This window comes from Epinephelus fuscoguttatus, linkage group LG21 (assembly GCF_011397635.1).
Source record: "Epinephelus fuscoguttatus linkage group LG21, E.fuscoguttatus.final_Chr_v1".
Taxonomy (NCBI): Eukaryota; Metazoa; Chordata; class Actinopteri; order Perciformes; family Serranidae; genus Epinephelus; species Epinephelus fuscoguttatus.
In genome coordinates, this window is record NC_064772.1 from 16,209,765 (window position 1) to 16,236,988 (window position 27,224).

The 27,224-nt window shown below is 40.8% G+C and overlaps 1 protein-coding gene across 1 annotated transcript in view; it reads left to right on the top strand.

The window, feature by feature from the left end:
- The window catches only part of fam49bb (family with sequence similarity 49 member Bb), a 44,951-nt gene extending 23,974 nt beyond the window's left edge, over nt 1-20,977 (top strand). Inside the window, exons 3-12 of the mRNA XM_049565389.1 lie at nt 1,838-1,920; nt 3,042-3,163; nt 5,299-5,404; nt 10,689-10,828; nt 12,255-12,332; nt 16,503-16,619; nt 16,719-16,798; nt 16,885-17,011; nt 18,181-18,251; nt 20,198-20,977. Of these exons, the coding sequence (XP_049421346.1) occupies nt 1,848-1,920; nt 3,042-3,163; nt 5,299-5,404; nt 10,689-10,828; nt 12,255-12,332; nt 16,503-16,619; nt 16,719-16,798; nt 16,885-17,011; nt 18,181-18,251; nt 20,198-20,261 (978 nt within the window). The 5' untranslated portion in view covers nt 1,838-1,847 and the 3' untranslated portion in view covers nt 20,262-20,977. The remainder of the gene's footprint in view (nt 1-1,837; nt 1,921-3,041; nt 3,164-5,298; nt 5,405-10,688; nt 10,829-12,254; nt 12,333-16,502; nt 16,620-16,718; nt 16,799-16,884; nt 17,012-18,180; nt 18,252-20,197) is intronic.
- Nucleotides 20,978-27,224: the final 6,247 nt, after the last annotated feature.

Genomic DNA, 27,224 nt, shown 5'->3' on the forward strand with positions numbered 1-27,224 from the left:
CAAATTCAACACAATATGGGGCAAATAATTGACAAACACATGGTCATTTTGGGGTTGAAGTATCCCTTTAGTTAAGGTGCTGTGTAGCAGTGGTCTGTTGGCTGATTAGTCATTTTTGGGTGAAAGTCCACAGGACTGCACAATGTTGTTTAAGTGCAAAGCAGTTTAAGGTCTGCTTTGGTTTCAGTGCAGGATAATGTCTTCTTCCTACACATGCATATCTATTGCTGAAATGATCAGTCGATTTTGATAATCAGTGAATAGCATTCATCAGTCCAAAGAGGGAAACATTAGCTGGTTTCAATCTCTGGTGTGAAGATTTGTTGCTTTTCTCTGTTTGTATTTAATTGCTGTATAGTGAATATCTTGGTTTTGTACTGCTTGTCACCCTAAGATTGGAAAATGTTGATAGCCATTTCTTTTGTTTTTGAAAATTTGACATTTTTAGACCAAAAACACCCAACAGTAATTATTATACACGTAATTATTTCCCACAATTGTCTAATAAAATAGAATAATAAAGCAATCACATTTCATTTCCAAATGATCAAAGGTCACCTTCACTGTGACCTCATAATGTTCTCTGGCCATTACTCACTGTCATATCTGAGGAACAGAAGGGGAGACAGTTGGTTAAATGCAGAATTGGTGACACTTAATCTTGGGTGTCCACCTTTAAATTGTGCTGATTGTATAGATCTTCTGTGCTGCCAGAGGAAGATGTGTGAAGCATCCATGTTTTGGAATTTGTTGCTTCTTTGCAGCAACATCTGTATTTGAAGCATTGTTAACTGTCATGGCTACATATGAGTCTGGACAGACATGGGTGTAAACTGTAGCTGCAGCTTGACTGGTTGTTGGAGGCATACAGCTGCAAGGGGGTAATTCTAGTTTTCACAGTTAACCACTAGTTCTGTCTACAAACTAATGAAAGGTGTTCATTATAATTTTCAGCATGCAAGGGGGTAATTCTAGTTTTCACAGTTAACCACTAGTTCTGTCTACAAACTAATGAAAGGTGTTCATTATAATTTTCCCAGAGCACAAAGTCTTTAAATTCCTTGTTTGTCCACCATTTCAGCTTCATAATCAGTAATTAGTTGCACTTTCATTTCTCCAGAATCAATTGTTGTCCAACATGACCAAACAGAATTCATATGCGTACTATGATATGACGTATACAGTACTGTACAGACGCACTGTGCTCTCACAACAGATGTAAGTCACTGTGCCACATGTGCTCTATGTGCTGGTAGCATGTTAAATATTGATGTCATGTTTCAACTCCTATCACAAAGACACTGCATTGCACTACCTGACTGAGTGAATTTCATATCATAGAAGGTCTAATTCACAAACAAACTGAAAATGGCCATAAATGGGGCTCTTTGTGTTTCTGTACGGCAGCTTCCTTTATAAAAGTTTAATGGGATGTGTCCTGTTATGTGTGTAGATGTGATTATATTTGATTTCCCTGTGGTGGCTCTTGAAATGGATTACTTTGCATAGCCTGTAAATGCTCACAATTGCTGGGAAGAAACTTAACAAAGCAGAAAAACAAACAGATTTTTTGTTATTTTGGGGGACTTTCTGGTCTGACATCTGGTTTGGCGAGAGCCTGGGCACAGGAAACACACATGGGAGGGAAGTCCAAGGGGAACGCTGGTGTATGCGAGCAGTGGGCACATCTGGGGCACCACCGAGTTCACGCAGGCACCAGAGCAGTGAAGCAGAGCAGGAGTGAGGTGTCATGGATACAGCAGTGTTTCACCACCTGCTCACTTTTTTTTCTGCTGCGGTCCTTCATTTACTGACTTCTCTCTCTTCTCCTCAACAGGTATTGTAACATGGGGAACCTACTGAAAGTTTTGACTTGCACAGATCTGGAACAGGAGCCCAATTTTTTCCTCGATTTTGAAAGTGAGTTTCTTTTTTAAGTAATTGCTCCCTCTCCTGATATCGATCACATGAATATCTTACCATAACATTATCAACTCTGAAACTCTTAAGTCTATTCACCCCGACTTATCTTTTACGTTAAGTTCTTCCCAGCGGCAAAAAGAATCAAATCTACCACTCGAGCTTCTGCACTTCCCATCAACCTGCCTCTTCCATGCTGGCATGTGTGGAGAATATCAATCAGGCAGCAGAGTTGCAGCAGAGCCCCCTCCCCAAATATAAAGCAGTGAAGTTCAGCTGCTGCGTAGCCTAAGGCCCCTCAACACAGCTTGATCCTGTGCTGTAGTGTTCTCACACTTGGCAAACCCAGAGACTCAGTCATACCTTTAGAAGAAACAATGCCTCATGAAGCTCACTGTTTCTAGGTGATTTTTATATTAAAAGAATATCACAATTACATATCCGACACATACGTTCATGCAACACTCAATATTGTAGAGTTTTCTCTAAATTTCTCTGCATTGTAAGCACATTTTTAAGAATGCAATGTTACACCCGGATATCAGACCTCACAGAGGCTCACACCAAATGTATAAATGATGGTTTTTAAATGAATAATTCACAATAAATTACAATGCAAAATAAAAAATACCTTATACAATAAAAAGACTACTGCAGCTGCCAATATGAGCTGTCTTATAGGTGTTTGTTCTGCAGGGCAGCAGGAGTTTACAGACATCACACTTGGCAAGGTGTTCTTGCTTCAGGTGGTGGAAAAGGTTCATAGTGTTCTTCGTGTTCTTCATTGCCACTTCTCTCCAAAAAAAAAAAGTCTGAACCATCTCTACTCCCACAGTTGTTACACAGAGTGTGTGTGTATAACCCTTTTCATTTGTCTTCTCTTATCTTGTTCCATTTTCCTCCTCTCAGCCAGGAAAGTGGGCGGCGTCAAAACTTTAACGGGAAGCGGTGGAAAGATGAGATTATTTCAGTGAACTTTCATTTGCATAATTGGAAGTTGCATATTAGACTTTCTATCATATCAGAGGATTTGATGAAGTTCCTAGAGCTGCCTTTTACTGTATTTTGAGCCCAGTGGCTCCCAATTGGCCCCGATGACCTTGTTGTTTCTCTCCTTGCAGATGCCCAGCCCACAGACGCAGAGCGAGAGGTGTGGGAGCAGGTGGACGTGGTGCTGAAGGACGCTAAGGGGATCCTGGACGAGCTGCAGGCGTACAAAGGAGCAGGGCAGCAGATCAGAGAGGTACACCTCCGACTGACAGACTGACACAGAGCTGTTGCTGGGTTAGGGTGGACTGCTGTGTTGACGAGGCTTGTAAGGGTTTCTGCATTAGTTTGTAGGGACAGTTTAAGTGCCTTTATTTAGAGCTTAAGAGGAGTGTAGGTGTTACCTGTATCTGGATCTGATTTTGTTATGATTCTTTGTCTTCAATAATGTGCATCATGTGTTACATTATTTATACTTGTTGCATGTGCCCTCTTCCCCAAACCTAGGGTGGTCTACAAGAGCAAACATGCTCCAACAGCCCAAATCATTTCCATTAGGAGAAACGTACTGCAGCTTCAGACACGATGCCAATTCAAAAACACATATGAAAATCCAAAACAAATACAGCAATGGAAATGTGCTGCACATAAAAAAAAACTTGCTGCCGAAAGCCAAAACAAATATTAAAGGCAAACACGCCACAAGTACAGAAACAATGCAAATCAAAAACACACAAACCATGAAAATAAATTCAACAAAAATAACAAAGCGTATCTCATCAACGCAACTGAAAATTTTCAGGCCTCTAGGGGGAGCTCTAATGATAGTGTGATGCTAACGCTATCTACGTACATCTGTTAAGGACTAAAATCAAATGTAAAAAAAGAATATGTAATGTTTTATGTCACCCCTGTACTCCACTTTTCTTAATACTTCAAAAACAAACACACTCCCTGGTCTGGTCTCTCTCTCAGGTCAAAAATCAAGCAGTTTCACTTATAGTATTGCTCCCTCTAGAGGCCTGGAGGACTTTTGTTGTTCAATTTCAATTCAATTCAATTCAATTTTATTTATAAAGCCCAATATCACAAATCACAATTTGCCTCACAGGGCTTTACAGCATTTTATTTTGTTGACAGGATATGTAGGGTTTTTCTGTTTTAAAAAACTATTGCAAGAGACTAACTTCTTGTCTCAGTCTGTTTATAAGCTCTGACATATGAATAAAGCCCGACACTAGAGACATTTTTATTTTTTGCACTGTGTACTATTGGCATCCCATTTTTGGTTTAATGCAGACCAAGAGTGAACAGTAGTAGTTTTGTGTTCAGCAGGGTGCAGTTGAATATCCTTTTAGCTTCAAAAATCAGCAGATTATAAAACTTTCAGGGTGAGCTCAGGAGTGCAGAGTGAAAATTTGGTTTCATCTCATTTAGCTGAAAGAGAATATTCTCTTTTTAAAAGAGTCCTCCTACGACATCATTGGACTCACAATAGACAGTTAAAACAATGATGCAGCAGAACCAAAGATATTGGCCTTTTTATTTCCTTAAAATCTTTACCCAGTACATTACCCACAGTGCCACTTACTGCAGGCAGTTTTGTCTCTGAAGCCCTTTTTATGCAAAGTCCTTCCTTTATGCCACCTTTGCTTTATACATAGAACCAAACGAGGGTGGCATAATGACACCCCTGTGTTTGATTTTAGGTAGCATGGAGCTCATTTTCAGTAGCTGTTCTTTGGGTTAGCTGCTAACTGCTGCTTTTTAAATCTCCCTGTGGTAGGGCAGACACATAACACGTCGTCAAAATGTTAGACCTGTCCCTTCCTGCTTGCTGTCCCTTTTACACAGACATTGATTTGGTGCTCTTACTAACTCTGCTGCTGGCTTAGAGAGGAGACAACGCTGTCCCCCATTTGTACCTCTTATTAAGAACGGCGAGGTGGAGTAACGGTGTAATATTTCTGCCTTGAACAGCTAGTTTAAAAGGGGCTTTAGGTTCACATATGTTATGCTTGTGGCAGCTAATGTAGCCCTGAGCTGTTAGCCTCAAAAGGAGATGAGTAGTGGCTGCAGAGGTCTGGTGAGCTCACCTCTTTGTGACCTCACAACCCTGGATTTTTTTCATTTTTTATCTTCAGCCCAACCAACGCTGACTCACATAACATCACATGAGGAAATTTAACAGCCACAAAAGTCTTGATGCAACATATGGAGTCATACTCTCTAAGACGTGTAAACATTGATGCATAAAGTTCATGGTGTTCCCCTGGATAGGTGTCTCTTTACACAGTTACGTAGAGGTGACTTAACTTGTGTTGAACTTTTACAAACTGTTATCCACTGTAACATATAGACTAATGTTTTTTTTGGTGTTTGAATTTCCAGGCAATCCAGAATCCAAACGATGAGGCATTACAGGAGCAGGCGTGGGCGGCTGTGGTTCCCTTAGTGGGGAAGCTGAAGAAGTTCTATCAGTTCTCCCAGAGATTAGGTACGTTTCTGTCTGTCCAATGTCTACAGGAACCTTCATTATGGAGGCCAGGAAGAGTTACATGAGTGATTCTCAGACTCAGATTCACTGTCTCAAGTGGGACAAGCTCAGGTGTCCTGTAAGATTTCTGTGACACGGGCACTGCAAAATCCCAATGTGCAATCATTTCAGCTGTCAACAGTTTCAGTGCAGTTTATCATTTTAGCGCCAGACGTGATACCATGAAGGACGAAAGCAGACGACCTTCATGTAAAAGGTCTTTTAAAGTGGCACTACATAGACACAACCTCCATACATGACCTTAATTGTTTGCATGTGCATCTGCATTATTGACTGCTGAGCTGCAAAAGTCAACAGACATGCAACACACACACACATGCACACACACACAATATGCACCCCAGACTTCTATAAACATGCTTTGAAAACCCCCACAGCCGTGCATTTCTCAACATGCTGCTTGCGTTGCGTTGTGCACTGACCTCTGTGTGGGATGGGGCTATAGGTTGTTTAATTAGCATGGATACATGGGGGAAGGGGGAGCAAGCTTACTGCTCCCTGATCTTCTTATGACCCCAAGGCTGAAGGGGGTGGGCTGTGGAGCCCGCCATGCCTTGACGTCCTCAACCCCGTAATCCCAGTAGCGGTGGAGAAGGTAGTCAATGGGAGCAGTGGGCGGCAGAAGCCCGGCGATGGCTGTTATGTAACGAAGTAGGCCACCTCCCAGCCTCGGCTGCTGCTCTATTTCACTGCCTTGACTTTAGGCTTCAGGGGCTGTGATGGCCTCTGCAGCCGGCTGTCCTGCCTGATATGCATGAAGCTGAAAGTCCTTTACTACAGGCTGGTGGATCTAAAGAACACCACTACCAAGGATGAGCGATATTATGGAGGGGAGATTATGCAAGTAGCTTTGCATTTGAAGTGAGGGGACAGATTTCTCCCGCTCCAGCTAATAGTTCTGGCAGTGACACACACATTTTGACTTGAATTTAACATTGCTGATAGAACTTTGTGTATTTTATAGCTTCAAAACTACCTAAAATCCAATATTTTATCCTCCTATTGCTTGTTTTGTCTGTCAAAATAATCAGTATTGATTTTACAGCAAAATAAAATGGACAACAACTTCAAAAGTGTCACATTTGAGAAGCTGGAACCTGTAAATGTTTCCCTTTTATGCCTGATAAACTACTAGTTCATGCTCTGACACCAAAACTTGACTTAATGGCAACATTTCTGACAGTAAAAATACAAATTTTCTACCTACAGACCTTCTTAGAATCAATGTGATGTCTTCATATTGTCTATTTTGTCCAACCAACAGTGAACTGACTTGAGTGAATAATCAGTTATGTAAATACAGTAGTTGTTTAATTTTGTAGAGCTGAAAAGCTTGGTCAGTTAATTAGCTTTGCATATGAAATGAAGGGATATTAAGTATTTCTTCTTCTCAATTTACTGCATGTAAACTTGACATAAATTTAGCATTGCTGAAAGAACAATATAAATATCCAAGCTACAAAACTACCCAGAATTCAAGGTGACATCTTCATATTGCTTGATCTGTCAGTCGCTACAGTCAGTCATCTTCATTTCTTATTTTTTCTGACAAAAATATTCACTTTACAGCAAAATAAAACTGAGTATAGCAGAAAAATTGTCAGTTCTGCAAGTGCAGTAGTTGTTTGTTTTTTATGTTTTTAGAAGAGAATAGAAAAAACCTTGGTTGTCTGCTAGCGTGGAAATTTGTCTTCAGCCCATTTAACTCTGATAACTCAGTCATAATAAAAACAGACACGCAGTTAGTGAAACAAACTAACAAAACAAAACAAAATATAGACAAGGTCATTATAAACACTTAACACATTACATCAGTTTGTGTGAGTGTCTGTCTGTGGTTTATGACTCATGGTTTATAGCTGAAAAAGCCTAGTCAGTTAATTAGCTTTGCGTTTGAAATTAAGTGACAGATTTGATCAATTAAGATATATTTATGTTGCTGTTCTTTCAGACGAACAATCCAAATCCTGAAAATATTCACTTTACACCAATATAAAGCAGCAAAATTCTCACATTTGAGAGGCTGAAATCTGTAAATATTTGACATTTTTGCTTAATGAATGAAAGTAAGTTATGCAAGGGACAGTTTTCTCCTGCTCCAGCTATTAGTTCTAGCATTGACACCCAAATTCAACATTGCTGTCAGGACAATATACATCTTTAGCTACAGACCGATAAATGCTTATCATAATTACAGGTTTTTACTGTTCCCAAGAGAAACAGATCTGATTCAGTGTCAGCTGGGTCCGTCAGACATTGTCGACCAGACTAAAGTCCCGCCATGCTCTGACCCTCCCCTCTCGGCGAGTAAAGCACCTACGTGCCCGCATTCTGCTCGCCTGCTCTGCCGTGACCTGATGAGATCAGACATCTCCCCCCTGCCCCGCCCTCCACCGACTTCCCGACATACTAGAGTGGCTCATTTCTGAAGGCCTGAAAGCAGCTCCATCTTAACTTCTGTTTTGACTGGGATGTAGAGGAGGGGGGTAAAAAAAAAAAAACTGCACCACTAAGGCCATTTTTAATCAGCCGCTTCGCTGCAAACGCTGGCCCAAGCAGATGGGAGTCATTACTGAACGGCAAACATGCTCAATTTACTGCACTGCCAGCGCTGCGTCCGTCTCCTGAAAGTCCCCCTACGATCATCTTAAGTGGTCCACTGTCTGAATCTGCCCTTCTCCTGGTTATGTTGACATTGTCATGTGTAATCAACAAGAATTATAAAGTACACTTTGAATAAATCTATCTAAAGCGCTCATTTGGTTCCATGCAGCCTCATTGCATCAGATGTGGAGCTCGTCTGGGTTATGTCATTATTGATGCCTCTCCTCAGCGTCTAGACTGAATTCTGAACACTGTCTGCATCTATTAATAAAAATTCCCTCTGGGCTTTAAAGGTTTTCTATGTTTTCTCTTTTTTTAAACCGTGTTTGAACAAGACATGTTTGCCTAATAAAATTACTTGTGTGGAAGTTGTTCATCGCACTTCACTTAATCTTTTCCTCATTTCCCTGCCGGTGCTTCTCGTGCATGCTTAATTATGGGTCTGTGGGTATGCTATGTCAAGGCATGGCACAGGCTTTGTATTTACTTACTGTCAAAACAATGAGTGTAATCCTGCTTGAATGAAATCCCGTTCCCCACCCCCCCCATTTCATGCCAATGAGATAATTAGTCCCATGTCTCATCTGCATCTGAGCAGGAAAGCCTCTCAGCCCCCCCAAAACCCTCCCTCTGCCCCCCCCTCAGACTGGCACTGGCACACCACCGCTGCCCCATTATCTGTCTCTGTCCTAATCAGGATGCTTCAGCTGGCTGACACAGTACGCTGTTCACATATCTCACTGTGTTATGATCCACTTTAAGAGCTGTACTTTGGCCTCATCCAGCATACATGTAGAAGAAGGGTACCTCCTCTGATGCTTTTCATTCGTCTTTACAACAGTTTTTGGAGGGAGTTTTTTTCCTTATCTGAATTTATGGTGTCATTTATGGTGACCTTAAATGTATATGGATACACAGCAAATCTGATTCGTAAAGACCAGATTAACTGGTGTGATGCACCGTAAGTCGAACACACTGACTACAATATTGACAGATAACATGCAGTCCCTCCAGGATTTCACAGGCTTATTTGGAGGGAACTGTAGCAGCGTGAAATTCCTGATTTATGGCTTTTCTAAAATACTGCAGTGCCACGTTGCAAAGATTTTAGGCGTTTTTTTTGTGATGAAACTGTGGGACCAAGTGAAAATTGCAAAAATTGTGATTTTTATTTTTTTTTATTTTTTTTGTATGTGTGTATAATTTATTAAAAAAAATCAAATCAAATCAAAGGCAGCTTGTTCCAGTGAGAATAAAACCCCACAACTTGTGATTTATACTACACTAACGTTTCCAGTTAGCACGCATACTTAATCTAACTCTTTCAGCTTGTGCAATAGATTTGAATGCTTCTGACATGATAAAATCGTCATCTGTTGTCAACACATTCCAATCATTCAGCGCATGTTTTTTGCAGTAGAAAAGTGTCGAATCGATGACTTTCATTTGTGTTTCTCCATAAAGTTGTACATGGTGCAAAACAGTGTACCCTCACTTTCATGCAGCACATGAGCACATTGTGATGCACAGTGTTTAGCATTAATTTTTGTTTGTAAATCTGAGACGTTCGTGTCGCACATGTGTGTATCTAAACAACAAGGAAGTGAGTCTGATATTATGATATTACTCACAGCAAACAATGACAATTGGTCAGATTTGTGAAAAACTGATTGCAGTGATTGGACAAAATTCCAAGGTCGCACAGAGTTCATGGGGATCGGTTGCATTTGCATTAATTGTTGTGATAGTGATATCCTGTGGGGGCTGCATTTTATACCTATTTATTATGATTTTGCGCTGCAATAGATTAGATTTTTATTATCAATTAATTAGTCAGTTATTCTTCTAATGAACCGATTATCATTTAAGCCTTCAGACAGCTCCTGGCAGTGCCCCAGGAGCTGTCTCTAATTTGCTTGTTTTGTCCAATAAACTGCAACCATTCAGTTTACGATAATATAAAACGGAGGGAAGCTACAAAGTTCTCACATCTGAGAAGCTGCAACCAGCAGATGTTTGACATGATGACTTAAAGTATTTGTCATTTAGGTTGTTGATTAATTTTTATGAAGCTGAAACGACTCTTTCATTTATAATAGTAGGCCCTCTTTGTTTTTGGGTTGTTGTTTGGACAAAAAAAGACATTTGAAGACATCACCTTGGGCTGTATTTCATTATTTTTTGACATCTCACAGTCTAAGAATCAGTCAGTTAATTGAGTAAATAATCTGCTGATTAATTGATGCCCGACAATATTTTTCAATTGATTTACTGACTGTTCTGCATATTACATCTTAATATTCATCACTTCTTTGTGCTTTATGCAGTACTTCTTCACTCTTTAGACCTTTGCATCTCTGCATGTCGAGCTGATACTTCAGCTGTTCACTGGGTGCTTGAATGACAAAAACCTGAGTGTGAAACATTATTCAGCAGCACTCACTGATGACCTGAAAGACTTAACACACATCAGCCACTGTCTCAAGGTTCAACACCTTCATCAGGGTCATGAATAAAAGCTCAGACCATATATATTTTACACAAAAAGACTGATGTTTCTGTGGCCGCCCTCTGACAATGCTGCAGCTCTAACACCCTTATCTCTTGTTTTTCCTCGCAGAGGCGGCGCTGCACAGCCTCCTGGGAGCTCTGACCAGTGAGACTTACGACGACCCCACTCAGCACCTGGAGCGGGAGCAGGCGCTGGCCAAGCAGTTTGCCGAGATCCTGCACTTCACACTGCGCTTTGATGAGCTTAAAGTACGACCCATCTCTTTTCTCCAACGTATCCTGAGTGTCAGTTTCTGCTTTTTAAAGCCCTAAACTCACCTTTTACGTGTTGATATAAACTCTGCACTTTTCTCCTGTGATACAAGCCAGACATCTGAGTTGCCCTACAAGCTGCTGATGCCCCTGAATTGATTTTTTTTGCTCTGTGCAATTTCAAACTGCAGCCAGTGAGCGCGTGATTAGCATTTAATTAGAATCCTGATACTGCTTGGCTGTTTATAATACAGTGGATGTCAGTGAAATGGCTAATAAGGGTTACAGCGGGGAGAGGAGGTCTGCAAATTGTTGTCGTTCTGAGTGGAGTTCTGCATAATGTGGCAGGTTTTTATAAATGATAAACTTCAAGAACTTGAATTAAACACTAATTGCTTGTCGGCAACCATAAAACACCAGGAATCAAGCGCGGGTGTCGGTCGAATGCCCATTGTCAAAAACATAATTGTGTGAGCACTCATCTGGGTAGACAGTGATTGAACTGGTTCCCCTTCACCCCTCGCTCTGCAGATACAAAAAAACTTAACAAAAAAAACACACCCCGACACCCCGAGGCGATTTTCTGCGACGTCCCAATTAGTGCCCACTACCCAGGCTGGCAAGATAAAAACATGAAGGTAGGGGGGGCAAGGTGGCATGCCAGGCCTATTCATCAATCTTTCACACCCATACACGAGCTTCTGACCTAGTTAAAGTGTCTGTGCGGCGTGCAGCCCCTCCCTGGCGAAGCAGCCTGTCTCTCCTGGTGCACACAGTGGACACAGACTGAGCACCAGTCCATTGTAGCGGGATTAGCATGCTGCCAGTGCAGCTTTGACTGTGACAGGCTGTAATTAACCACATGATGAGCTCTCACTGGTGGTGACGTTTGAAAGAAGCTCTCTGGTTGGCCGGCTTCTATTTGAGGGGTCAGTTTGGCTTCACGGTGAAACCAGATGATTTATATTTTTGTAGGAATCAAATAAATAAACCAACTCCTGTGGCTCTTATCTTTAGCCTGCACTTGTTCTCTGCCTAATGAGACCTTTCATACTTTTTTGTCAGCTCTATAATTGTTGACCCTCTTGTCACAAACTATACTGATGCAAAGCCTGACTGTAATGGCAAAACAACCAAATAGTTCCTGACGGGATGAGCGGAGACGTGGATGTAAAAGGGGGATGAGTGTCAGAGGATTCAAATCCAGTTCACCAAATAAAACTGTAATTGTATCCATGTTCTTTTCATGTCGTTTCCCCCCAAAGCTATGTTTCTGCCTTGTTGGCTAAAACATTGTGTCATGACGATGGCGTGTTTGAACCAGAGCTGAATGTCCTGCTGCGGGCGGTGCCACCTACAGACATGCAGAGAAACTCTCTTTATGTCTCTTTTTAGATGCATTTCTGTTTGTCTTTTTTTGCAGATGACAAATCCTGCCATTCAGAATGACTTCAGCTACTATAGGAGAACCCTGAGCCGAATGCGGATCAACAACGTACCGGTGAGAACATTGCGTCCCTCTTCTCTCTGGGTGGTGAATCTGCTGTAGTTAATCAAACTTTTTTTAAAGCAGATACAATTGATGTTTTTATATTAACAATGGGTCACATGGCAACTTGTAAGTGAAAGGAGTTTCTTGTGGTGATAAAGCATGGATGCAGGATTATAATCATTGATGTATTCACGTGTCCATCACTTTAATGTTGCAGCTGGAAAAGGTGGAAATTCCTTCATAAACTGCTGGGTATCTTAACCTATAATAATTCCTTATTTGATTTATATTTTGTATTAATAATCTAGATCTGTAAAGTAACTTAAGATGTCAAATAAATGTAGCAGAATAAAAAGTAAGTTAAGTACAAGTATCTCAAAATTGTTCTTACGTAAACAATGCAGGAATTGTCATTTTGCCGTTTAGGCAGTGTTGTTTTGCGGCACTTTCCATAGCTACCTCCTGGACTCTTGCTGCTTACAGTTTGACACCCGCTTACTAACTTCTTCTAAAGTCCCGACCTCACCTGCACGATGTACTCAGGAACATCCTGTACAGAGCAAAATAGGAAGAAAATATCGGCAGATGGCAGAGTCTCTGCAGATAAATACACCACCATGCACTTCTAGTGGGTCATAAGTGGGTCATATTGCGAGAGAATAGTTTTATATGAGTCCATATATTGTTTTTCGGAAAATCCTGCATAGTAAACCTTTAAGTCCAGTACTTAATATACTTAGAGTTCACCACTGACCAATGCAAACAAGGGTAGCATGTATGTCAGCTATCATTAGATTCAGCAGATATGTCTGATGAGATTATTTTATTTAAAAAAAAAAAAGTAAATTTTGGTTTTGTATTCCTTTAATGTTTCCATGACGCTGGTCCTGATCAAATACCAAAAATACGCGTCATCATGATTCATCTGTGCTCAGACCTGATGCTGATTAAAGCCATCAGTTCTCATTATAATCCCGGCTCAGTTCAGACTCCCATCAGTTAGAAAGGCAGGGGTGATGGCTGAAGTTTTCAGACTGTTAGAGCTGCCCGGAGTCAGGACGAGCGTGGCAGGAAGCGTCTCGCAACATGAAGTCAGAGCCCCACGGGGAGTTTCAAGGAGTTTGAAGCACAGAGTGTCGGCAACGGTGCGTGGCGGCAGAAACTGATCCCAAATCAGTAGCATGGCCCCAAACCCTCTAGAGATGAAACACTTAAGTACAGGTCATGTGGAGTCTGTATAGCAGATCACACCCAAGACAATAAAACCCTTTTAAAAATAGTGGTGTGTTTAAGATTTGTGCATTTGAATTAAGATTTTGATTGCTCTACATGGATGCAGGATGACATCACCACAGCTGGCCAATCAATCAGTCCATATGACTTCATGTTTACTGCTGTGCAAGGACTGATCTAAAATGACACATTTTTCAGTGTGGACCAAATTAACGACCTCCCGCTGTACCTTAAAGGGACAGTTCACGTCAAAAATACCTATTTCTCTTCTTACCTGTAGTGCTCTTCCTCACTCTAGATTGTTTTTGAGATGCTGAGTGTCGGAGATATCGGCCATAGAGATGTCTGTCTTCTCTGGAATATAATGGAGCTAGACGGCAGGTCATGATTTCTACAAAGAGACAATGCTGTTGAGATTTTCTTGAGTTTCTTTTGGTACTCTGAGCACCACAAGCCGAGTGCCATCTAGTTGTATTATACCGGAGAGAAGAGAGAGAGCTCTACGGCCAATATCTCCAACACTCAGCAACTCATCCCAACACAATCTAGACTGATAAACAGCACTACAGATGAAATATGTATTTTTAATTTTAGGGTGAACTGTCCCTTTTAAGGTGATTTATTGTTTGTGGTTTAAGTGCCAAACAACGGACCCAATGCTATTAGAGTGTTGGATGTTTCCTGTATTGATTGCAGACAATAGCTTTCACAGGAAATTCAAGGACACATCCACTCTCCTATATCATGCGTGCTACACTTCACCAGATGCATCTTTATTCAGCAGCTTCAAGGACTTTTAAAAGATACTTTTAATGCAGGAAATGGTGAGATAGCAGCGTCCCTGTGTGCGCAGAACAAACTGCTCTTAGTTTCGACCGTCTGACAGGAGGTCTTATTCTCCAAACCAGAATGTGCCATTAGGCAAATGGGCCCAGACAAGTTGTCGTTAGGACCTGTCACTGCTGAGAGATGCTCAGGCTGCTGTCCTCTCACACAACCGCAGCAGCAGACGCATTTTAGTCACCACTCAGACAACTGAATCATTCAGACATCTGAGATGAAACACATCTGTCCCCGCGGTAACAAAGTCTTTGAGCTCATATGTCATCATTTGTTAAAACATGAATTGGTTTGAATTTTTTGGGAGATTATTCATATTCTGTCAGTGTTCTCAAAAAAAAAAAAAGAAGGCAGGAAACAATCTTATTATTTAAATATGCAGACAAATTTAGAACAGGCTGTTCAAGAGACACCTTGTTCTTTGTTAGCCGGTAGGTGTTTTCAATGTCTCGTTCAGTCTGAGACTATAAAGCAGCAGGATGTGTTAGTCAGCTGGGAAACCAGGAGGAGCAGCAGGGCTCGGTGATGGGGTTCATATCAGTGTTCCTCAGTTATGACTTTATTTAATTAAATTCCTTTTTATGTGCAATCTATTGGAGCTGCACGACAATGATGAGCGTGACGCCGAACAAAACTTCTAATATTTCCAGATAAAATTTTATATTTCATGCTTTCTTTAAGAGGTTCAAATGGAATTAGCTGATTATATATTTTAATAACAGGATTGTCATTACACAGTGAAGAGTAGTCTACAGCTGCAGCATTACTAGATATACTAATGTCAACATATTAATCCACACAGACTAAATAAATGTCAATACATTGTCCATAACAAAAACTAGACACATTTAACAAGACATCGAGGTGGCTTGACTCAGTTTCCCTCTAAACAGAGCCTTGAACCTGTCCACAAAAGGTGTGAGACGCTGAGCCAGGTGTTCATTTTGTCAGCTGTATTACGAACACTCAGGTTTAGCTCTGGACTCCATTTCTCCTTCGTTCTCTCTTGTCGTTTCAACTTTCCTTTTCTTTGCAAACTTTGATAACATCTCGCTGCTAACATTAGCGTCACAAGATGGTCTTTTCTTAAAACTGTGCTGTCTATGCAGTAGAAGGTTAATACTTTTGCAATAGGTGCCACATGACCAGAGAAAACAGAGAAAAGGGGCTGTGGCATTTGCTTTTGCTCAAGAGGTGGAAAATCTACAGTTACCAGAATGCACTGCGCCATACTGGACCATTAGACGCAATGCAAGCTTGTCCACTTTGACGCAGTAACATGATCTCAGCTCATATATAATCAGCACTGCTTAGTTTTACAGTTTAATCTCAGTTGGTCTGTGTTTGAGAGAGAGAGGAGCAGCTCTCTGTCTCGATATGCTTCTATAATCTTTGTGTCCGTGGTGGCGGCGAGTATACAAAAAAAAAAAAAAAAAAGAGGAAATGCAATCTGTAGTTCAAGCAACAGCCAGCGAAACATGTCGTCCCATAGGGAGATCTTGGCGCTGGTAAGATCATTAATACATACTACCCACATTGCTGTGATACAGAGGAAATTGGCAAAGTATCCCTTTAGAATGTGGATACAGTAACACATGCAGTGCTCAACCAGAGGAAGATATATTCCTATGTAATATATGAAGTGTTATGTGGGAAGGTCTGCATTGATTTTGAGTTCAGTCCAGATTTTGAGAGACTATACTAGCTTTCTATTTGTTGTGAACATGCAAGCTGTATTTGTAAAGGTCGTGGTGTTCAGTTTCACAATAGGCACATAGAGCTACAGTGGGCAGAGGAAATCAGTAAATGAACCAATAGATAAAATCAGTGGTGTTTTCTTCATGTATGCTCCTCACAGAGCCTCTGTAAACTATTTTTGACCATTCAGGATAGTTATTTTGGGAGAGAAAGTTTGCTGCGGCAGTCGTCCCTTCAGCTCATCAGGATGGCTGTTTCACTGACTGTGTATGTGGGATAAAGAGTCCTCATGAGCTTCAGGATCTGTTTGGTGGCAGAGCCTGAACTTTGACCTGAAGAGATACAAGAAAAAAAAAAAAGGAATTTCACAATAAAATGTCTTTTTTTTTTTTTTTAAATGATTGTCAGGCGGAGGGTGAAAATGAAGTCAACAATGAACTGGCCAATCGGATATCTCTGTTCTATGCCGATGCCACGCCCATGCTGAAAACATTAAGCGACGGCACGACGAAATTTGTATCAGAGGTGAGAGTGACGGGAGAAAGCAGTGAGCACTTTGAGCACCTATGAAGTAGCATCCTCTCATTAGCGTTTCTGCTTATATATTAATTTATTTATTTACAGAACAAGAACCTGCCCATCGAGAATACAACAGACTGCTTAAGCACAATGGCGAGTGTGTGTAAAGTCATGTTGGAAACACCGTAAGTGACTTCCTGCAGTATTAAAAGCTCCTTCAGTTCTTGTTCTTTGTGTTCATGCATCTTATAATGGCGTCCTGTCTTTTCAGGGAGTACCGCAGCCGGTTCACCAGTGAGGAGACGGTGTCATTCTGCCTCCGGGTGATGGTCGGTGTCATTATCCTGTATGACTACGTTCATCCTGTAGGAGCTTTCGCAAAGTCGTCCAAAATTGATGTGAGTACAGCCATGTTCAGTAGGGTGGGGGGAAAATGATTTTTTTTTTTCCCTTCATTATTCTGTTTTACAATTTTAAGTTGACTTTTTAATACCTGGATTGATATAATTCAAATGCAGAGGTTGAAATAAGTTGCTGCTCTTATTGTGGTAGTCTATGAGTAAGGTGACCGTTTCAAGAAAAACAAAGCTGAAGCATGGAATCAGAAAATTATGGACGGTCCGAGGAGTAGAGCTTTAACTCTGCCCCGAGCCTGACTGGGCCCCGACCCAAGCTGGGCTTTGATTTCTCATTTTTTTCCTTGGGCTTGAGTCTCTCCAATTCTCACCAATTACCCATTTCTTCTTTTTTATTTTCGGAAATGGGAAGATCTTGTTGATAAATTGCAGACGTTTTAGTTGATCGAATTAAGAGAAGAAGAGACTAGAGGGTAAGAGACAGAGTGTGCGCAAGAGATAAGGATGAAAACTAAGAGAAAAATACATTACATAACACAACATGACATCATTTTTACAGTAAAAGTTTGGCTTCTTAATTGGGCATGAGAGTAAAACTCCTGCCTTAGGTTGGGCTCAGGTCGAGCTTGGACAGAAACTGTGTGGGTTCATGTGGGGTCAGGCCAGACTTTTTGGGCCAGATTAGAGCTCTACTGAGGAGACAGACCCTCAGCTGCTCAACTAACAACTCAAATTCAGCCAGCCTAGTGCCGGATCACCAAACCTTCTGTTGCTGCAGTTACACAGATTAGACCCAGCTGGCTGTGAACCCCAGTGCTTGGGTTTGCCCTGGCTGGATTCAAGTTGCTGCAGCTGCTATTGAAGCTCTGTTTATGGTTGATTGTTGTAATTCACATCAAATAGGCACCCGAGAAGAGTGATAGTATCAATCGGAAGCTACGCATATTGTCCCAGCATTAAAGTTCAGAGAGGAAGAAGTATTCACATCCTCTCTTAAGTAAGAGCACTAATACCACATTGTAAAAATACTCCACTACAAGTATAAGTCCTGCATTCAAAAACCTTACAACCTTCTCCGTGTAGTGGAGCAGAAGTACAAACCTGCATAAAATGAAAATACTCAAGTAAAATAGAAGTACCTTGTACTTGACCGGCCACCTTCCCTCCACTGTCCCTCTATATGAAGCTAACAATGTGTTTCCTGTCCACAGATGAAAGGTTGCATCAAAGTCCTCAAAGATCAGCCTCCGAACAGCGTAGAAGGCCTTCTCAACGCTCTCAGGTAAGCTTATGTTGAAATCAAATTGAGTTTTCCCCCCACAGCCCAGCATGTAATGTGATTGTAGCCACAGTCATGGCTTTGACTGAAAGGGAGAAAGCTGCTCATGCTGTGAGCTGAATGATCCTGGTGCCTGTTCATGAGCAGCAGTCAGGCCTCAGTGACTCACTCTCTCCACAGTCCAGCAGGGACTCGGTCAGCTGTGAGCCCTCTATGCCAGATCTGGGCTGGGTGTCGAAGACGCTCCAGAAAGGCCGATTACATCTGACACCTCTGCCCCCTTACAGCCTCCCAAATTTTTAGCTGCCTCGTCTCACTTACAGCTGCTCGAGATGACGGGGGACATTTCTGTGGCGACCTAACATCTGTATCTCTCTGTCTGTGTATCGGAGCCCGAGGCACGTCGACACTACACGGTCGCATGAAGTCATTCGCGTGCACAAGTCGCCAGATTTTCATTCAGTGGTTTCATCTCTGATCTGACAGAAGATGACAAAATATTGTAGATATAAGCAGCGGTGGAAACTGAGTAGATTTGTTCAAGTACTGTGCTTGAATTTTACCATTTTATGCTCCTTCATACTTTTACTCCACCACATTTTAAAGTGGGATATTGTACTGCACTGCAGCTATAAATACATGGTTATAGATTTTACCAGTGGTGTCCAACCTGTTTGGCTTGTCCAAAAGAAAGTGTATAGTTAAGACCCCTTTTTACATGTATGTATGTATGTATGTATGTATGTATGTATGTATTTATTTATTTATTTATTTATTTATTATTTTATTTGACAGGGACAATACACGTAGGCATTGTTAACTTTTACATAAAATGCAAATGATGATGATAAAACACGCAACACAGCACTCTATTACAGGCATAGAGACTAACAATAGAGCAAACAGAGACAAACAACCACTACAAACAGTAGCTAAAACAACTTCCATCAGTGTCTTCACAAAGTTTACAACACAAAGTTTGTGTTGACATCTACCCAATTTTTATGCCTCCACACTGGTGGCCAGAGGCAGTATGTTTTGGGGTGGTCTGTCTAGTTTTCATGGGTGCAATACTCAGGAGCACCCTGAGGGAATTTCTTGAGATTTGGCAAAAGGTCCGCTTTGACTCAACAAAGAACTGATCAGATTTTAGTGGTCAAAGTTTAAGGTCACTGTGACCTCATAAAACATGTTTTTGGCCATAATTTAAGAATATGTGAGCTAATCCTTACAAAATTTCACACAAATGTCTCACAGGATAAAATAATGAAGTGATGACATTTTGTATCCAATAGGTCAAAGGTCAGCTTCACTGTGACATCATAATGTTCTGCAAAAACAATTTTCAAATTGGTGACACTAATCGTTGGTGTCCACCTTGAAACTGTGCTGATTGTTTTATCTTCTGTACTGCCAGTTTAAAGATGTGCGTTAGGTATCCATGTTTTAGAATTTGTAGCTTCTTTACAGCAACATCCATATTTGAGGCATTGTCTGCTGTCATGGCTTCATATGAGTCTGGACACACATGGATGTAAACTGCTACTTTACTTGTGGAGGCATACAACCACGATTAATCCTAGTATTTTTTCAAACAAAAAATGTTAAGTACAATAGGATGCACATAAAATCTGAGGAGGCAGATATAAAATGCAGAGGCCTTGAAAGAAGATGGAACACAAACAAGCAAAATGTCTTTAGGGTCTCTGAATTCTCTTGTTGCATTAACAGTTTCAGTGCAGGATTTCATTTCTTTATAAATATGGGTCTACCATCTCACACAATTCCAGATGCTGTATGTTGGAGGTTCAGGTTTCAACCATCTAATTGTTATAGAGCAGCCCCCCAAGAGTACTTACAAATAGATAATATCCCTCTCCTCAAAGCCTTCAGGACTTGCTGTGCTCTGATTTTACTTCAGTGAATGAACTCTACACCTCCTCCTGCAGGTACACAACTAAGCATCTGAATGATGAATCAACCAACAAGACTATCAAGAGCATGCTGCAGTAGGACTGAGCTGCTACAACTGCTTGCCTCACACCCTGCTGGGGGGAGACGCCACTCTCCTGACTGATGTCGGTGCACAGAATGTTTTCTTTTTTGTTTTTTGTTGCTTTTTTTATTTTATAACAGAAAAAGAGCTACAGCTCCGCCCTCTTTTATAATGCAAAATGCTACTGCCATTATTAACGTCTTTTTCTGTGCCAAAAAGATGTTGCTGAGATGTAATGTTTTCGATATAAAGGCCATGCGACAGTGGCAGCTAATGAAAGCATTGTGGACCCTCTGGTGTTTTTAAACCTTGTTTTTCCCTCTATAAGGGACGGGAGTGCTTTGACTTGAAAATTTAAAAGAGAGAGATATATAGAGAAGTATATATTATTTTTGTTTGATTCGTTATTTAATATTACATCCTCTGCATGATGAAATGATATCTTTTCCTTCTATTTAAAAAAACTAATGGTTCAGTTTAATTTGTCTGCTCTGTTGTGCATTATGTTGTTGAAATGGTACTTGTCGAAATGAGATTTAAGAGTACTGTTTTTATATTTTTTATAGGTTTTAATTTGTGCATATGTCTTTTTTTCATAGTTGTGTTGTATTTTTCATTTGAAAACTTTAAACTGTGATGTGTGCAAAATCAAATTAAAATTGGGAGTCTGTACTGTAAATGGACAGTATGCTGTGGCTGGAGGAATTAAAAGGAGAACTCTTGTTTTCTACAATCTGCCTTGTCAGGTTTGATCTCTTATCTCGCATCATCGTCTCCAGATGGGGAAGGGTTTTTTTTTTTTTCTTTTTTTCTTTTGAAAAGGTTTGGGTTTTCAGAGAAATTCACCTTCTCGCGCTCAACCACTGAACAGACAGTGAGGAAGAACCTCGTAGATCTCACAGCCTGATTAAATACACACAGTGACACACACACTGAGGCAGTTTAGTTTCTTCGAAATGAGCTCAGCTACAAGAAATAGTTTTAGCATTTTAGCATTATTAAGCCAAAGGTTTTGGTTTTTGGGCCTGCAACTTCTGTTTTCTTTGACTCTCGCAGCTCTAATAGCATTGTATTTGCTGCAGCAGGCAGCAGGTTCTTATACCTCCCCACAGACGACAGCCATGGCAGGAGGCGTCATGTTTTCAGGTTGTCCACTGTCAATCTGTCCATTTTTTGTGAATGCAAGATCTCAAGAACACCTCAAGGGAATTTCTTCAAATTTGGCACAAATTTTCACTCGGACTCAACAATTAACTGATCGGATTTCAGTGGTCAAGGTCAGTGTGCCCTTGCGTCTGTCTCATTCTTGTGGACGCAATATCTCAAGAACACCTCAAGGGAATTTCTGTAGATTTGACACAAATGTCATTGTCAATTGTACTGATAAGAATTTTGTGGTCAAAAGTCAAGGTCAGTGTGACCTTACAAAACATGTTTTTGACATTGACCCAAGAATGCGTGCTAAATATGACAAACACGACAAAAGTGTCTAATAGGATAAAATAATGAAGTGATGACATTTTATATCCCAAAGGTCAACTTCACTGTGACATCATAATTTTCTGGCCATTACTCAGCGCCATGTCTTAGGTACAGAAGGGGCGACATTTGGTCAGACACTGAATTGGTGACATTCATTCTGGGTGTCCACCTTGAAATTGTATAGATCTACTCTGCAGCTGGGGGAAAGATGTGCATGAAGCATCCATGTTTTCTTTCAAACTGTAAGAGAAACTAGACTAGTGTGCAGAGTAATACAACCAGAGGGTGGAAATTCTAGTTTTTTAGAGAAAAAAACAACTGTACACTACCTGCACAACACCAAACGGCAGACCGACATATTTAGCAGCCAGCTGGAGAACACAGTGGAGCATTTAGTTGCCAAAGAGCCAGATGTTTCCCTGAGCAGTTGGTGGAGACCAAAAACAGAGCTAAAAGAGAGAGAGAACATTGGACTAACAGTCATCAGGTGGACACTAAACACGACTCCAAATTAATTTTAATGTTGCTGCGTAACTTCTGGATCTTAGATAAGTAGCAGTTTGCTAATAAATTCACAAACTTAAAAGGTGTTTACGTCAATTCGACATTCACAACTTGTTTCCACTGCCCCCCAGCAGCCGAAAATATCAGTTATTGCATGTTTGAGCAGAAAAATAGTGCTGTGGATCAATTAAAATACTTCCATTAGTACACTTCAATCAATCAATGTGCATGCTAGTTACTAGTTATAATGCGCATGCACACACACACATCACTGGCAACTGTTTATAAAATAAAAAAAAACAAAAAGCCAATTTAGGGGGCCTTGCTAGTTGTAGAAGAGCACATCGTCGGTCTTGACAAGTAAAAGTTAAATAAAGTACTGTTATAATCAATTTAAATAAATGATTGCTATGATGAATTAAATGAAAATAAATGTGCCTAAACAAGCTACCAGATATCGTCTTGTCACATGATCAAATAAAGACTTGACATTAGACAACATTAACATACAGTACAGGCCAAAAGTTTGGACACACCTTCTCATTCAATGCGTTTTCTTTATTTTCATGACTGTTTACATTGTAGATTCTCACTGAAGGCATCAAAACTATGAATGAACACATGTGGAGTTATGTACTTAACAAAAAAAGGTGAAATAACTGAAAACATGTTTTATATTCTAGTTTCTTCAAAATAGCCACCCTTTGCTCTGATTACTGCTTTGCACACTCTTGGCATTCTCTCGATGAGCTTCAAGAGGTAGTCACCTGAAATGGTTTTCCAACAGTCTTGAAGGAGTTCCCAGAGGTGTTTAGCACTTGTTGGCCCCTTTGCCTTCACTCTGCGGTCCAGCTCACCCCAAACCATCTGGATTGGGTTCAGGTCCGGTGACTGTGGAGGCCAGGTCATCTGCCGCAGCACTCCATCACTCTCCTTCTTGGTCAAATAGCCCTTACACAGCCTGGAGGTGTGTTTGGGGTCATTGTCCTGTTGAAATGATGATCGTCCAACTAAACGCAAACTGGATGGGATGGCATGTCGCTGCAGGATGCTGTGGTAGCCATGCTGGTTCAGTGTGCCTTCAATTTTGAATAAATCCCCAACAGTGTCACCAGCAAAACACCCCCACACCATCACACCTCCTCCTCCATGCTTCACAGTGGGAACCAGGCATGTGGAATCCATCCGTTCACCTTTTCTGCGTCTCACAAAGACACAGCGGTTGGAACCAAAGATCTCAAATTTGGACTCATCAGACCAAAGCACAGATTTCCACTGGTCTAATGTCCATTCCTTGTGTTTCTTGGCCCAAACAAATCTCTTCTGCTTGTTGTCTCTCCTTAGCAGTGGTTTCCTAGCAGCTATTTGACCATGAAGGCCTGATTCGCGCAGTCTCCTCTTAACAGTTGTTCTGGAGATGGGTCTGCTGCTAGAACTCTGTGTGGCATTCATCTGGTCTCTGATCTGACCTGCTGTTAACTTGCGATTTCTGAGGCTGGTGACTCGGATGAACTTATCCTCAGAAGCAGAGGTGACTCTTGGTCTTCCTTTCCTGGGTCGGTCCTCATGTGTGCCAGTTTCATGTAGCGCTTGATGGTTTTGCGACTGCACTTGGGGGACACATTTAAAGTTTTTGCAATTTTCCGGACTGACTGACCTTCATTTCTTAAAGTAATGATGGCCACTCGTTTTTCTTTAGTTAGCTGATTGGTTCTTGCCATAATATGAATTTTAACAGTTGTCCAATAGGGCTGTCGGCTGTGTATTAACCTGACTTCTGCACAACACAACTGATGGTCCCAACCCCATTGATAAAGCAAGAAATTCCACTAATTAACCCTGATAAGGCACACCTGTGAAGTGGAAACCATTTCAGGTGACTACCTCTTGAAGCTCATGGAGAGAATGCCAAGAGTGTGCAAAGCAGTAATCAGAGCAAAGGGTGGCTATTTTGAAGAAACTAGAATATAAAACATGTTTTCAGTTATTTCACCTTTTTGTTAAGTACATAACTCCACATGTGTTCATTCATAGTTTTGATGCCTTCAGTGAGAATCTACAATGTAAATAGTCATGAAAATAAAGAAAACGCATTGAATGAGAAGGTGTGTCCAAACTTTTGGCCTGTACTGTACATGTCACCCAACAGTCATCATTGCATACCTGTATATGACAAAAATGTCAAAATTATTCATTTAACTAAATCGTTTTTTAAATATATACAGTTTATTCAGAGTTTTATTTTATGTAGAATAAGCATTTAATTTAGTTTTAGATTGCTACTGACTATTTTACCCCAACAGAAAAGAAAAGAAAATCATGATGGAGAAGGGTTTGCATTTTTGAAGGCATATAGCCTATAGCAAATAGCACCATGTTTAATTTAATGTGAGTGCCCCATTGAACACAGGTGTAGTTCTGAGGTGGCAGTCTGAATCATTTGCAAGCCCATAAAACATAAATACACGATAAAATATTAAGTCACTTAAATGGATTAGAAAATTCCAAGAAGTTAAAGATAACCAACCAGGGGTGTTGGTGGCTTAGTGGATAGAGCAGGCGTGCTATGTACAAGGCTGTTGCCGCAGCAGCCCGGGTTCAACTCCAGCCTGTGGCCCTTTGCTGCATGTCATTTCCCCTCTCTCTCTCCCCCCTTCACGCTTAACTGTCCTATCTATAAAGGCAAAAATGCCCCCAAAAAATATCTTAAAAAAAAAACCAAAACAAGATAACGAACCAACAAGTTAAACCATTTGGACGTAACTACCTTTTCCTCTTAGAGTTTTGGGCGGAAATGGAGTATTTGAGTCTGTTGGTTCCACGTTGTACGCTGTGTACCCTATGCACTTGGTGTAGCGTGTGAATTTCGAGAGGGTTGTCTTGTCTCAAATAGAATACGGCTACTGTGCACTTACCAAAAAAAATGATTGCAATATTTGACCACCTCTTCTTCTTCCTCTTCTTTTGAATTTTAAAATATCTGCCAGTTTGTTTGCTTGTTCACTGGATCGACCGCAGTCATTGTAGCTTCTTCTACCTCCAGTCTCTTGCTTTCCACTTCATAGCCAAGATGGTGACCATTGAGGCTGAGGAGTGTCCAGTGTCCGCACTTTGTGACTGTTATGAATACACCATCCAGGTACTCAGTAGTGTTAATCGTCTAGATCAGTGTGCTTTTGTGTGCTCTTTTGTATAACAATATAGACTTATGATTTTGTATGGTATAAACACTGAGAGGGTTGATAACTGAGCTGTACTGTAGAGGTGCTGGTAGTTGTAATGCTTTTTACCTCCTCACAGAGCTGAGCTAGCTGTTTCCACTTGTTTACAGTCTGTATACCAATCAAAGCTATCCAGCTGCCAGCTGTAGCTCCGTATTTACTGCACAAACATGAAATCGGTATTAATTAACGAGATATGATTGATTAGTTCCAGTCTCATGAAAGATAACCTATTAGAGAAAACAGGAAATGTTTTGTTTCTCTCTCAGATAAAGAAAAATAACCATTTGAGCCTTTGTCACGGTTACATATTCACTAAATGTGCTTCTACATTTGAGCTCTTTTTGCCTTTTGTGAGTGCATCATGTTGACTGTGGTTAATGGCTCATTAAGAAATATAGTTTTATGATGTCAGTGACGTGTGATCATCTCCCTTTCATAAGAAAAAAAAGCTTTTCTGAATCCATTATTCCGTCCTTACATATTAAAGCTTTTCACCTTTTACTCTCAGTGAGAAAAAAACAGTAACATCCTTTCAGTTCATTTCAGTCCACTAACCTTTCCCTCTTTTTTTTCTGGTTATGTGTCAGAGTAAGAAGGGGGCTACTCTTGGGTGGGCACTGCAGCACTATCAGCAGTGCGTTGGAGAACTTCTCAGGGTCAAAGACAGAGAGGCAGCAGAGTGTGGATGGGTGTGTCCTCTGCAGCATCACTGCACTAACAGACATGTGAAAGGAAGGAAGCGGGAGGGAGTGAAGGAGGGAGGAAATAAAGTGGTTTAATCTTGGGTGGGTTTTAAAATCCTTGAGGGAGAGAGTGATAAAAAAAAAAAGGGAAAGTGCTGCTCCCTTAGCTTCTGTTGCAGTTTATTTTTCAAATGAATGAATGCAGCTTAAACACGGCTGTAGAGGATGCAACACTCATAGCCAAAAAGCTGCCTGTTCGTCACCGTGACAACTTCTCAGTGGGCAGCGGTAACCTTGTTCTGATCTCACACCGTGACCCTCGATGCAGAGGCTCTCACTCATCCTGCACCATCAGCTGCTGCAGGCAGAGACGGCAGCTCTGATAGCCAGATGAATGAACTCTTTCTCAGTGGAGGGTTGTTGCATTTAATCGAACAAGAAGTCAACCTTTCCTCTGATGAGTTTAGATCTTCCACATCAAGAAATTGTGCTGTTTGGAGGCGTGGCTGCAGCCAAAAAACCCTCTTAAAATGTGTTATGCAGATTAACAGAGGATACAAAGAGACAGATAAAAATCTGTGAATATTGTGAAGTGAATGAGGTGGAAAATGACATAAATATTTTTCTCTAGTCAAGTCCATGTGAGGCTATTTATAGCCAGATATCACAAATCACAAATTTGCCTCAAGGTCTTCCATCCTTAGACCCTCGACCCAACTCCCTCAAACAACATGAGGAAAAAAACTGTGAGATACCTCAGGAGAAGTCCATCTTGCAGGATGGACAGATGTGCAATAGATGCCATGTGTACAGAATACATAAACATAATAAGATTGCAGTATGGATAATCAGGATGGCAAAATTATAGATTGATCTGCTGTCCTTTAATCCATGATCTGTGCCAGATGTTTGTTCTAAAACAGCAAATGTTCTGGATTTAGATTTGACATGAGATAATAGAATTAAGGATGGTGCTTTAACTGAATAACTTTTTGGACATGTTTTCTGAGTAGGCCTGCAACTAACGATTATTTTTTATTGTCAATTAACCTGTCAATGATTTTCTTGATTACTCAGTTTATTGTTT